The 14,143-nt window shown below is 36.2% G+C and overlaps 1 protein-coding gene across 10 annotated transcripts; it reads right to left on the bottom strand.

Annotated features, from left to right (window-relative positions):
* Positions 1-1,397: 1,397 nt before the first annotated feature.
* LOC148864553 (uncharacterized) lies at positions 1,398-12,559 on the bottom strand. 10 transcript variants are annotated; one of them, XR_016110778.1, is made up of 7 exons: positions 11,645-12,069; positions 5,817-5,929; positions 5,577-5,693; positions 3,895-4,167; positions 2,974-3,016; positions 2,468-2,545; positions 1,929-2,257 (listed from the first exon to the last, which is right to left on the bottom strand). XR_016110778.1 is itself a non-coding variant. In XM_088981102.1 (5 exons), exons 1-5 carry the CDS (start codon positions 5,818-5,820, stop codon positions 1,543-1,545), a joined length of 387 nt encoding a protein of 128 aa, XP_088837228.1. In that variant the 5' UTR covers positions 5,821-6,848; the 3' UTR covers positions 1,398-1,542. The 10 variants fall into 10 exon arrangements, 2 of the variants coding, with proteins under 2 accessions (XP_088837228.1, XP_088837229.1); XR_016110774.1 differs by lacking the exon at positions 11,645-12,069 and adding an exon at positions 10,119-10,258; XR_016110773.1 differs by lacking the exons at positions 2,974-3,016; positions 11,645-12,069 and adding exons at positions 6,716-6,817; positions 10,119-10,242 and having other exon boundaries at positions 5,378-5,693.
* Positions 12,560-14,143: the final 1,584 nt, after the last annotated feature.

Here is a 14,143-nt window from a genome sequence, read left to right as displayed (position 1 = left end):
ATGCGGTATTTAATAAAGAGTTGTGACTTGTTCTATACTTCTATTAGAGCTTTGTGCGGCAGAACTTTTATCAGTAGTACGGGAGACGGCTCTGGATCTCGTACCCACAACTCTATTGACACATACCCACCAAACACTACCTGATACCTCTATGCATTAAGAACATCTCCCCTTGCATAATACGTAACTCTGATTATTTATTTGCCCGAAATAAAATAGGAGAAGGTGATGCAAATTTTGCATCAATTGGGTTATTTGCAAGGGCAACTTTTTGCCCTGAATATCAATAAAAACTAATATTTTTATAAAATTATTAAAATAAAATAACATTTTTAGAAAAATATTAAAAAAAGACAAAAATACTGTTCATCGTCTTCTCTGCCTCTGTATTCATGCGAAAAAATGTGTGCGATGGTTCCACTGCATATGGTTTGGTGAAGTGGTGGAAGATATTTACACCGGAGCAATGCTCCGGCATCAATCGGTTCGTAATAAAGGAAATTATCCTCAAACCCCAATTCTTTTGCCGAGTTGCACGTTTAGCTGCAATTAGGCTTAAGAAGAAAGCATCGCGCCAGATTCCGGTAGCAGTGTATGGATCGGGATCGGGGAAGAGTATTCAGCCCACCGAGTGCCCAATTTGTCTGGGAGAGTTTGTGGACGGTGATAAGATATGCATCTTGCCTAAATGCAGTCATGGGTTCCACGTCAAGTGCATAGACACATGGCTGGTGTCACACTCGTCGTTCCCTACTTGCCGGCATTCATTGCTGGACCGCCCAACAACATCTGATGCAGATGAACGAGTTAGGCCGCCGGAAGGTGGGTCTGGCCGACAGGGTGGCGTCATAGTAGTTGTAGGCTTGTAGCGCAGCCGAGTTGATGGTGTTGATCGGAGCTGAGCTGCCTCTCTATTCATACGACAGAGCAGACCTGCCTACTCTACCACGTACCTCAGAGTTCAACATCTTTGCACCCTTGTTTGTCCCCCCGAACTTGACCCTTCCCCAGTGACTCCCACACCATTTTCATGCCGGAGAATGCTGGCGACGTCTGCCGGAAAACTCTCCCAACTGCGGGAGATCTGATCCACGTCGGTGTATTTAATGTTGTCACCGTCGTTGTATCCAATACATTGAAATTCGATGTGCGTGGCGTTGGCTAGAGGGAGTAGGCGTCGGATGATGCGGCATACCCGGATAGCCGGGGGCTGGCTGCCGACCGGTAGCCGAATGCCAAATCGGCATTGCAGAAAGCTCATTGTTGCTATGGTTGAACTCGCGAGGTGGGGCTGGAGTGTTTACTGAATGTGGCGAAACTTCTGACTTGGTACGTAGAGAGTGATTAAGCAATCTAATCCTCCTGGCCGAGGGAGAGCAAAACAAGCACCAAGATCTTAGAAACAGTATCGGCCAGTATGAACTCGGTGCCCATCTGTTGTGGGTTGTTCTGAGATATGAAGTGGAATGATAGCACCGGAACAGCAAACATGACAACCAACCGATTGATGCCGGAGCATTCCTCCGGCGTAAATATCTTCCACTACTTCACCGAACCATACGCCACCAACATGGAAAAGTAGAGTGGAACCATCACAGACATTTCTTCGCATGAAGAGGCAGAGAAGATGAACAGTATTCCTGCCCTTTTTTTGATATTTTTCTGAAAAAGTAATCTTATTTTAGTTATTTTGTAAAAATATGACTTTTTATGCTGAATCAATAAGTGGTCCTAATTGATATTAGATCCAGTTATGAACAAATGCTGAATCAAGTGCAAAATTTGTATCCATATTAGATTTACACCGCAAACGGAGCAGAACAAAATCTACATTGTGTTGCCAATTAATTAAGCATTTTACTAAAGCTTCTCAAGGGGTGGTCCGGCTTGCATTAATTGAGCGTGACAGCTGGTATGATGATTCGTGATGGCACAAAACAAAGCAAAAACAAGATGATGAGAATTTATATATAACACAACACACAAGTTTACGTGGTTCGGCCTTTGGCCTACGTCCACGGAGGAGAAGGTAGAAATCCACTAGATAAAAGTTGGAGCACAGAGTTGAATAACATCTCAAACCCAAAGATCTCAGTGTGGCAGATGCAAAGTAAATCCACTGCCAAAAAACAAAAAACTACATAATATATAGGACCCATATACAAAGCGGATTGGAATCTACCACGGACCTTAATGAAAATTTTCATTTGAGTTCTTCCCCACAAGCTATGAGTTGAATCATGGAGCAGGCTGCAAACTGGAATTCAAGGCACAACTCAACAAAAGAAGTAGATTAAAGAAATCATAAATTCTTTATGTAGAACATAAAGCATATAAGAAACAAGGGAATGGATCTCTATTCTATTAATGCAGGAATAAAGCATCACTCCTCTCTAACATGTAAATTGTGACCAGAATAAGGATTGCTCTTTCAACATTTTTTTTATTTCCTTTGCGACTAACCCACCTGTATATTTACTATTTCCGTCCCTTCGTATCCATTCCCTTCTTTCGTATATATAGGCCACATAATGGCGTCTTAATTCTACAGCAAGAAATGAAAACTTCAGCAGATGCATTAGCCACAAACAAGGGGTGAAAAAAATACTCGATTGTATTTGGGGTTGACTAATGGGGAATCTAGCTTCTAGTTTTAGTCAATACAAAAGATATATTTGGGTTGCTTGCTGAGGCAACCTTCCATGGGGACACCTTTGTATGTAACACTAGCAATATATTAAAGAAGAAGACAATTACCAATAAAAATAATTGCCACACCAAGAATAAAGACAAGCCAATTCATATGGGAATAAGGAAATAAGATAATAATACTTCCTTTTTTATTCAACCTCTATATATCATTTTTTCATAAATATTTGATACAAGATAGCAAGCTCCATGCAAGTTTAAAAACAATGTGACACCCAATCAGACAGGACTTAAATAGGAATCTGAATGGCCACAAGAACTCACTTATTCATTATATCCATCTATAGTTTAAATCAACGTAGGAATCCTGAAAAATGTACAATCCCCACATAAAGGAATAAAGCATTAATAAATTTAGGAAGTGACATCGAAAACTGATTAAAATTTCTTTAAATCAGATAAGAATCCAAAGAGAAGTCTAATGCAAACCCAACCATCTGAGCACCCTCAGATGGGAAAATTGGGAATAGTTACATAAAATAATATAAGATAGTATCGGTAACAGGAAAAGATGATCATTGATGCTACAAACATCAAGCTCAAATTCAACCTCCCTCCAACAAAAACTGTAACCACAGATGTTTAACCAGCAGACAAGAAGATTGCAGAAACTCAATATCCAATCTACAAACACAAATAAATGATAGAGATTGGTGGAACTTAAATCTGCTAAAATTAGCAAAAGGCAAATTGTACAAAAAAAAAAAAACAACTCAGAATGTCACCAAACCAACACACACTCTACCAAATTTGCCCAGTCCACTGACAACTTTGATAAATGGATTCAAAAACCCCAGATCTTCTCAATCATGTACAAAACATGACTAAACTCAATAGCACCATGAGTGGATAATTTCAGGAAAGAAAAGAAGATAAGAATAAGAACAAGGGATAAACAGAAAAAGTATCCACAAATCTCCTGGAATAATAAGCAAACCAATTCAGAGATGTAATGCTGATTTAAAAGCTGCTAAAGAAGAAGAAATCAAAACAAGTCCCAACACTAGCTTGAAGATCATTATACTAGAGAGTAATCCAAACTAAATACATAGGGAAAACACTGATATCTCATCACCCTCAAAAACCAAGTACTGACTCATCAGATCTACAGAGCAGTAATCAATACACTCGTAATCAAAATGAGAAGAGAAATATCAACATTCTCAAAAGTAAAAGACCATGTACCATCTCATTGTATATGTAGAGTAATAATAATTTTCTGCTGCCAATCAAAAAGGAACAAGAACCTCTCTTGAGTTCAAAACTGACAAAAGATGGATCAAACCCACAGTAAAAGGGTTGCAAGCCATTGCCTTCCTAGAATTTTGTTGCACTTGGAAATATTGAGAATAGGTAGTGAAACTGACTGGCAAGTGAATAGGCAGAGGATGAATGGATGGACAACTGAGATTAGATAGCCACGTCACTTTTCATTCCATATAAGAACTTCTATTGTACCTGGACAACATGCAATTATGAGGCTTAAGTTGCTTCCAAGTGGCTGTCGGGATAGAGCTGATACAAGATATTTCCTCCAATAAAGTATGCATCTAGAAGAGATATTCTATGATTACTTTGGTCTAACTTTATATGCCACAATAATTACATTATCCTGAATAACGATAAATTTGTATTAATTCAGAACTCTATATCCAGAAGCTTACAAGGAAACCGTACAAGAAGCATTAAACTGACGATTCAATGAAATCTGTTAGTATTAACTCAGATTTACATTTGTGCCTAGACCAAGAATGCCCCATAAAATCATTACCTAGTCAAGTAAGTCTTAAGCCAAAGATCAGATATTGAGGTAGTTGGTCAAGGTGTCCATCTGAACAAGCAGTTCAGATTAGATGGAAATGTAATGGATTCTTTGATCCGCTGTTGAAGCATCCAGGGACCCGCATTTTTGTCCTCTAGCCAGCTCAAAACCACCTTACAGTCCCCTTATTCATCAGATTAGACCATCCTAGTGATTAGGCTAATTTAACAACCATGTCAAATATAAGTCTGTACAAATCCATTAAAAATCTTGAAATAGTGATAACCAACCTGAAAATTTGATGAATAAGAGGCTAAAAGAACCACACAAAGATCATGATAACAATTTAATTAGATATCTGTAAGGCCGTAAAAGCACTCTTCTCCAATACCACTATCTGTATAGTCTTTTTTGTGCTCAATGGGTCAAGTAAACCTTCTGCATCCTACATAATCTACAACAGACCACTATAACCTACTGAGTAGGTAAACAGACTTGAGGTACCATATGGAAATTCTGAATTATCATGCACAAAACTTAATAGAATCTGAAGCTACAAAAACCCACTTTTGCATCTAGCATCTATATATCCATGTCCAGATCAAATAAACCTTCTGAACAAGTTCAGGAATAAACCAAAGATATAACTAGAGGGCTCAGACAAGCAGACACTCAGATAATAGCCAATCCTTACCACCCAATTTACTGCAATGACTGTGATTGCTTCAAATTAAATCCACTTTAATTGGAAAAAATACTCCAAAACCTCCAACAAACCTGAAATGTCTTGTGCCCAGAAAAAAAACCCACTCCGTCTGAAAAGTCAACTAATGGATTTATATGTATGTAGTTCTCAATCATCATGCATAAAATTTAAATAGGAATCTGAACAGCCATGAGAACCACCTTATGAATTAGGCATATATAAGCCGTGTCAAGTTCATCACATACAAGAACTTCCTTTGCAATTGGACAGCATGCAAATATGACAGAGGGCTGCAAGACTTCTCTGATAACATGTGGAATTATAGCTTTTCCATGACTATTTGACCACTTTGACTACTTTATATCCTATCATAACTACATTGCCCTTGATGAGAATTACCAATCATGATAGTAAAATCTTGGGCTGACAAGCATGAGAATGCATGTTTCACGTCTGTGAGCAGCCACCTTATGCCAAAAAAGATTAAAGCATAAAAATAGAAATTCCCAAGTATCCCTGTAGAACAACAAAACCAAAACAGTTATTCAAAGCTGATACAAAACTGACCAATAAAATGATACCATAACTAGGACCAAATGCTGACTCATGAATTGTATATAATAAGAGAAGAATCAATACTCATAAGACATGGAAGTCCCCCACAATCAGGACCTTAGGAAACCAGCCTCGACATCATCAGTTTTAGAACCAGTCTATCTCATGTCAAAATTAAAACCATGTCTTGATTCAATCTAAGACAAAAAAAAATAATTAGGCAAATTTTCAAAGCCACCAAATGACATATCGAATCAAATCCAAGCAAATGGAAGATTAATGAATCAAAATGGACCAAATCAACTAAGATATGGCACAAGTTGGAGTTCTGATACAACCCCAACCCAGCAATACATGAACATGGAAGGAACTGAAAGATCCAAACTAGAGTCAAAGTTAAACCTTTGCAGAACAAACTGGAACCACAAGCGATAATGTGACCAGCAAAAGCAGAAAAAATCCAACAAAAATGATAGAAAGCATGAGGAGTATGAATGAGTTTCTACATCACATTTAATGAATCTCCACCATTTAGAGGCATCCATTAGAATCATTTTAATCCAATGTAAACAGCACTAAGAAGAAGCAACTACCAAGAACCAGCTCTTGGCATCAAGAAGACTTCTGCACTTTCCTATAAAACAATTAAACAACATACTGATATCCTATAAAACAATTATAATCAATAATACAGAAAAAAAAAAACAAAAATGCTAGAATCTGTATGTTCAAGTAAACTGCCTCAAGTAGTATGACTTATCAAAGCAGAAATGTCAAATAAAATCCAACTTTATATATCCATCCAGTCTCAAAAATGAAATAACACACTTGAGAGGCATGGTTTGAATAAATGTCTGCCAATTGCATTTAAATTCTCTACCAACACAAAACAATCTGTAAAACCATGAAAACCCTCTTCTGCAATAGTCATTATCTGTATAGAGACTTTCAGCACAAAACATCAGCAGCAAGGACGACCGAACCTGCAAAATTGATGAATGGAGGAATCACCCAAGGATCATAATACCAATTTAGTTAAGGATCTGTATAACCACGAAAACTCTCTTCTGTAATAATCATCATCTCTGTAGCCACAAAAATCTTCTGCAATATCAGTATCTGTATACCCATGAAAACCCTCTTCTGTATAGCCATGAAAATTCGATGAATGGAAGAATACCCGAAGATCATTGTATCAATTAGTTAGAGATTCGTGTAGCCATATAAACCCCCTTCTACAATAGTCATTATCTGTATAGTCTTCATTATCATTAAAGTTGATCCAAGTAACAAAAAGAAAATGACAAAAAATGTACTTCAAAACCTCTAATCAACCTGAAAGGTCTTGTACCAAAAATTGTCCATTCCACCAGAAAAATCAATAAATAGTTTGAGATACTATGTAAATTTTCACATCTATTATGCATTAAACTTGAAAGATCCCCGAATAGACATGAGAAAACCTTATGAATAAAACATCTATAACACATGTCAAATTCAAATCAACTTTCTGAATCCGAAATACTAAACCAGTAAATTCTTCCAGAAATCTCAATCAATAGCAGGCAACCCAACTCAAGGATCCAACACTGATGTTAAACCCTCTTAATCCAAGAGAAATCAAGACTAAACTTCAAACTGACTTAAGATCAAATTAGTAAAAAAATTCCACAAACTAAAAGTCTACTATATCGGAGAATCCTCAGAAACCATGCAACTCCACAAATGTGCAGAGCAATACTTATTCCACTGCCTATCAAAACATAAATAGAACATGTCTTGATGATGATACAATATAATGAAAAGAATTTATTCATCTATATCAGCACTCTCAATACCCATGTACCAACTCACCATATCATCTATAAAACAATAACCCTTCTGCGGTCGATAAAAATGGATGGAGTAAAGGTCCTTATTTTGATGCAATCATGAAAATAACTAATAATCCTGATCAAAAGAGATTCCCAAAACTAACTAAAGACAAGTGCAACACAACAAGGGAGTTGAAAGCCATTGCCTTCTAGTATTTATTCACTTGGACCATTGAGATTGAGATTAGATGGTGAGACTGATTGCAAGTGAACAAGCTGTGGAAGAATGACTAGGTTGGTCAAGCAATGCAATTGCTTAATAACCACATCATTTTCATCCCATACAATAACTTTCCTTGAAATTGGACAGAGTGAAATGACAATGTTAATTTTGCATTGCATTTGAAATCAGGACAGAGCGCAGCAAGACTTCTCCTCCGATAACATGTCCATCTAGAGCTTTTCCATGACTATGTTGCCCTATTTTATATAACTATAATAACTACATTGTCCCAGATGAGAATTACGAATCATGATAGTAAATTCTTGGTCTAACAAATCATGAGAATACAGGTTTCAGTCCAGGAGGAGCCACTTCATACCAAAATTCAATAACTTAGGTCTGCATTCAGTCCAACCTTATCAAAACCACAAATAGTCAGGAAAAAATTGATTAATGGCCTTTTTATACTGACAAGAACAAGGTAATTCACCTAAAACAACACGATATACTTGCAAAGCATAGTTCTTATATAACACATCGGATTAGTACATAGCCAAAAGTTCAAAGACACACCATTGAAAAATAATTGCCAAATTAATTTAGTTCATCTTCGTTAAAATATAACTAATAGAGCTAGGGATGCCAAGGTGAAGATATCCATATTCCTATGTCCAACAGAAATCAATCTTCATGTCATGAGAGAAACATGTTTCCACATTTTCATATATCCAATTACAATTCTCCATCATCTGTTTACAACTCTAGTACAAAGGCTAGTTTTTATATCATGGAAGTAGGTTCTTTTTCAGTAAAAACTTGGTCAGAATAAGCATACTCTAAAGATATCCAAAGTATGGATGACTTTTACATCTTGTTTACTTGTCCTTCAAGGCAAGTCACCTTTCATCACTTCAATACCATGAGTATGTAAAGTAGTAATTAGGAGAACTATATGATAAACCAAGTGAGAATCGTATGAGAATGGAAAAACTCAATTTAATGGCACTTTCCCGAAGGACCAAACATGGCTATTCAATAATTTGATGTTGATTTATTAAATGAGAATCAGCACAAAACGAGTGCTGAGATTTGATGGGAACTCCAATCTCTCATGTCAAATTTCAAATGGCTTTATAATCCACAACAACATAAGAAGCTTAATAAGAGAAGAATTGTGTTGGATTCTAATCGATCCAATAAAGCAGGACACCTAGTGGACACAAATACGAGTGGAACCAATATGGAGTCTAGTTTTCATCAGTAGGGTGTCTTAGTTGTATGAGAGATGGATAGGGGTTAATGATTTTGGGAAGCCACTGTATGTCAGGTGAGTGAAAGGTTGGAGTTGAAGATTGAGGGTAGATAAGGTTGTTGAAGATTGTGGGTGTGTTGGATATTTTATTAGTACGAGTAGAGGTGAGTTTTTGTTATTGAGTGGTTTTACTCTCTCTTTTGGGCGATTTCTTGTCACCTTATCATGTTCTTTCCTTTTTCTTTTAATCAATCTTATTTTACTATTAAAAAAAAGCCCACAACATAAACATTCCCATGGAACCAGTCATCAGGAAATTGAAGGGCCAAGGAGAATATACGGGGGGGGAATGATAAACTCATTTTGAGCACAGATATTTTCTAATAACAGGATCTCTTGATCAATATTTGTAAGATAGACCAAAGCATAAATAGAGAAATTCCCAATATCCCTGCAGAACAACAAAACCAAAATGATTATTCAAAGCACTGCCTAAGAAGAATAAAACTAGGACTAAAAGCTCATGAATTGTACATAATAAAAGAAGAACCCACACTCATGAGTTTTAGAACAGATACCATTCCATCTCTCGTCCAAATAAAACCAGGAATCTCTTGAGTCAATCTTCCAAAGAAATAACAAAAAAAAAAACAAGTTGTCAAAACCCCAAAATGACAGATCAAATCGAATCCAAGCAAGGCAGCAGATTCATGAACCAACATGGATCAAATCACCTAAAATATGCCATAGGCTGACTGAGTCCTAATGCAATCACAATCCAGCAACACATGAACATTGCAGGAACTTTAAAAAGCCCATGAATGACAAGATAATGGAAATTATAATCTACCTAATACATGTACCAATTTCTAAAGGCGAATGGAAGAGGAGAGGCTGAAAAGGCCAAACTAGAATTAAAGCCTCTACACAATAGATTGGAACCATAAATTATAATGTACCAATAAAAGCTAAAATCTTCCACAAAACTCATAAACCATAAGTACTAACAAGTTTCAACATCTTGAAAGAATCTCTCCATCAGAACCATTTAATCCAAAGAAAACAGAACTAAGATGCAACAACTACCAAGAACTTACACTTGGCATCAAGAAGTCTTATGCACTGTGGAAGGACCCAAAGTCATGTTGCCAATTTAGTAAGAGATATATACAGCCATGAAAACCCTCCTCTTTCATGGCCATTATCTGTATATCCACAAAAGCCATTTTCAGCTATAATCATTATATGTATAAGCCACGAAAACCCTCTTTTGCAAATAGTCATAATCTGTATAAGCCATGAAAACCCTCTTTTGCAATAGTCATTATCTGTATAGCAACGAAAACCCTCTTATGTATAGCCCTGAAAATTTGATGAATCATATAGCCACTGAAAGACCCTCATACCAATTAGAGATCTGTATAGCCATGAAAACCTTCTTCTGCAATAGCTATCATCTGTATACTCTTCATTATTACATGAAGATCACAAATATTGCATCTTAAAACTTCTGATGTCACAAAAAAACGCATTTTCATAGGCCTCTAGCCAATTGATTTATTGTAAGATTAAGTTGCAATTCAAAGTCTCCAACAGTGAGAACACCAAAAATAGTTCCTCAAATAAGGGACGGGAACAGCAACTGAAAGCCAACCAAGACCATTCACAATGAGTTATGACATTTTCTCATTAACTAGGATTCTATGGTATTCCCAATAAAACCTTGTTAAATTTCGCTAAAAAATAACTGCCAATCCAAGTCCTGAATGTTCAAGACAGACTTCACCATAGTCCATTCAATGTACAAAATGATCCATCAGATATGAAGAGGATAAAAGGTGGAAAGTATAGATGAAAACTAGAAGTTCTATTACAGGGACAGACCTGTCTTAAACAACAAAGAAAAAAAAAATCAAATGGTTAGGACATCAAACTAGTATCCAATTAGATTCAATAATATAAACCCAATCCAATTACATATTGAGCTATCTTTTAATAAATAATTAATGCCAATTAGAAAGGCTTCAGAAAATAAAAATCTGGATGACAAAAGCTCCTCACAAACACAAGATCTGAAAATCACAGACCCAAAGCACTTCGCATGCTCCTTAAAGCTCTAGCATTACATAGTTGTTCTTATGAAACCTCATTAAATGCATAAATTTGTTACTATTGGGTTGTCAATCCTTTTTTCTTTATAAAAAGTCACAAACAACCTAAGCATAAGAAACCAAAAATACATTGAAAAGATAATATTCTAGCCCCTCAATAGAGAAAAATTTTTAATTGGTAAGCACATAAATTTTTTTTTTTTGATCGGTCACAGAAATTCTTTTGTGAGAAACCAAAGAGAACATCCACAACAAAGGCTTTGTTCATATCCCCACTGTATTGCACAGGAAATACAACCTCCGATTCAACCTCCCACCAAATGAACTAAAATCATAAAAGATTAACTAAAGTGAATGAAAAAAGAATAGCATGCCAATCTGTAGGATCAAAATGTAGCTTATACAAACTTTACGGCAGAAGGTACTAGGGACATGAATAAACGACTGCATGATTGCTTACAGTTAAATCCACTAATTACAAAAAAGGAAGTGGTGTAACAAAATCTTCAAACCTCTATCCAACCTCAACAATCCCGGTACCCAATTCACATCGCCCTAAAAAAGAATGATAACTGGATTAGGATCCTATGTAGAACTTCTGAATTATCATCATGCTTATAAACTTAAATATGAACTTGTATAGCCGAGAAACACCCCCTTATGAAATAAGCATCTAAATAGACATGTCCAGTTCAAATTGACCTTCTGAATCCTGTAAATTCATGACAAACTTGCATGTATGTATCCGTATAAAAAAAAGAACACTTGAGAAATTCAGGAACAGAAAAGGCTAAAAGATGAGGAGAACTTATTCTTCGTCAAATTGATGATCCATCACCCAATATATGCAGCCAAGGAATACTCAATCTACCTGATGAACAAGAAAACCACCACAAGATTCAACGCTGATTTAAAAACCGCTAAATCAGAGAGAACCAAAACTAATCCTCAATACAAATTTAAAGATCGCTAAATCAGAGAAGAATCCAACTCTAGTCTAATGCAAACCCATCCATCTCAGGACCCTCTAAAACAATTCACCAAATAAGCACATCTGCAGGAGAATAATCATATCACTGCCAATAGATAATCCAAAAATCAAAATCAAACAGGTCTTGAATCAAAGAGAGAAACGGTGTTGTTGAACAGACAAACAATTCCCAAAAATCCAACAAAAGACTGATCAAACCAACTCAAAATAGCACTCCGTGCAACCACGATGGGTCAAATTAACTGAGAAATTCAAAAGCCTGACAAAATCCTGCATGATCAAGAAAATAATCGCCAAAACTCGAGAGGAAAGGAAAGGCTCATAGAACTCCAGGACATTATGGTAAAGCAGTAATAGCCACCGACCAAAAACCAGGAGAGATGGGGAAGAAGCGGAGCCCGCTTGAGCGGAACGCGGACGCGGGGAAGCAATCCATAAAGCAGTTAGAAGGGGATAAGTATTTATAGGCACGAGGAAATTAGATGGACGACTGAGATTAAACGATGTAACCGCCTCTTCTGACTCCATTCCCTTTCGGGAATTTCGTTACCGACTTAGCGTAAGCTGCGAACGGATCGGATGCAAGGTAAATCCATATTTGATACGTTTCCATTTGGATTCGAATCGAATTTGGAATGCGATCCGATATAAAATAGGGTTAAAAGTAAAAACTGTTGTAACATTCTTTTACTAACACACATCGGTTTCGAATATGGATTTAATCGTATTATATCTGATTGGATAGGGTGGATCCATCATCCATTTTCAATCCAACACTTCGAAGTTGATAAAGCGGTCGCTGGTTGGATCATGAAAAATCGAAAAACCGAACCGAATTGATTGGTTCGATTCAATTAACCAATATAAAAACGAGTGGTTAACCAAACCGTGTATATATATATACTTATATATTAAATAGATATATAAATATATATTTACATATTTATATATTAAACCGATATATGTATTATATATATTTATAATATAATATTTTATATATATTTATAATTTTTATTATATGTTTATTTATAATATATTACAAAAATAAAAAAAAAACTAAAAAACTGATAATTAACCGAACCGATTAACCTGTTAATCAATTAGCTTCAATTTAATTTTGGTTACCGGTTTTTTAAAAATCGGTACTATCAGTTCAATGACACATTGGAACCCATAACTAAATTCTAACTTAAATTAATTTCTCTTGGGCTTTTAGAATGTGTTATAAAATATAATTGAAAGACTTTGGTCAATTGAGGTTGGTATTGGACTAAAACATAAAAGGTTGGGGTAGGTTCAGAAATTCCATGTTAAGTCAAGCTGGGTTAAGTGTGGGTGGAAGCACCAGAGGGCTTAGATAAAGGTGAAGGCAAACCAGTACCAAATCTGATCCGTTGACAAACTTGATTAATATAATGTAAGTTTTAATTAATTCTCTTGTCATTTACCTTGATGTTGTGTTTGGTTGCAATGCAAATAATTTTGCATTGATGCAAAACTGCAAATGGTTTGATTGTAAATTCTGAACTGTTTTTGTTTCGAATATAATTTTTTTTTATTGTAGTGAAAATTAAGTAAATTAAGACATGAATTAGAATAAATTAAAATCTAAAACAAAATTAAATGGGAATTTGCATTTTCTTCATTTGCACTCCTATGCATTTGTACAAGTGCAAATAAATTTACGCTGCAACCAAACACAGCCTAAGGCTCAATTTGGAAGGAGTACTGATGTAGCGCGATCTAGCTATTCCCAGATGGAGGTGATCTGGTTTCTAGGCGGACGGCGGACTGAACCTGCAAGGATATTAGAGAACCTAGGGATGCTAACCCGTCGAGGTCACTCCGATGCTTAAGTCAGTAGGGTAGTAGCGAGCTAAAATTGCTTTTGAAAGTAGAGAGCTTGAGAGCAGGAAAATCATGCATACCTGGACCCATCGGGGGTGGAGCTTTTATATAATGGAGTCCTCGCGGGTTTTATGGATCGGTTCTGGGATCATCGTCACGATAGGATCCGTTT

Source organism: Nelumbo lutea, chromosome 3 (assembly GCF_056320005.1).
Source record: "Nelumbo lutea isolate HS-2025 chromosome 3, American lotus-T2T, whole genome shotgun sequence".
Lineage (NCBI taxonomy): Eukaryota > Viridiplantae > Streptophyta > Magnoliopsida > Proteales > Nelumbonaceae > Nelumbo > Nelumbo lutea.
Note: the sequence above shows the minus strand (reverse complement) of the source record. Positions and strands in the feature narration are given on the sequence as shown.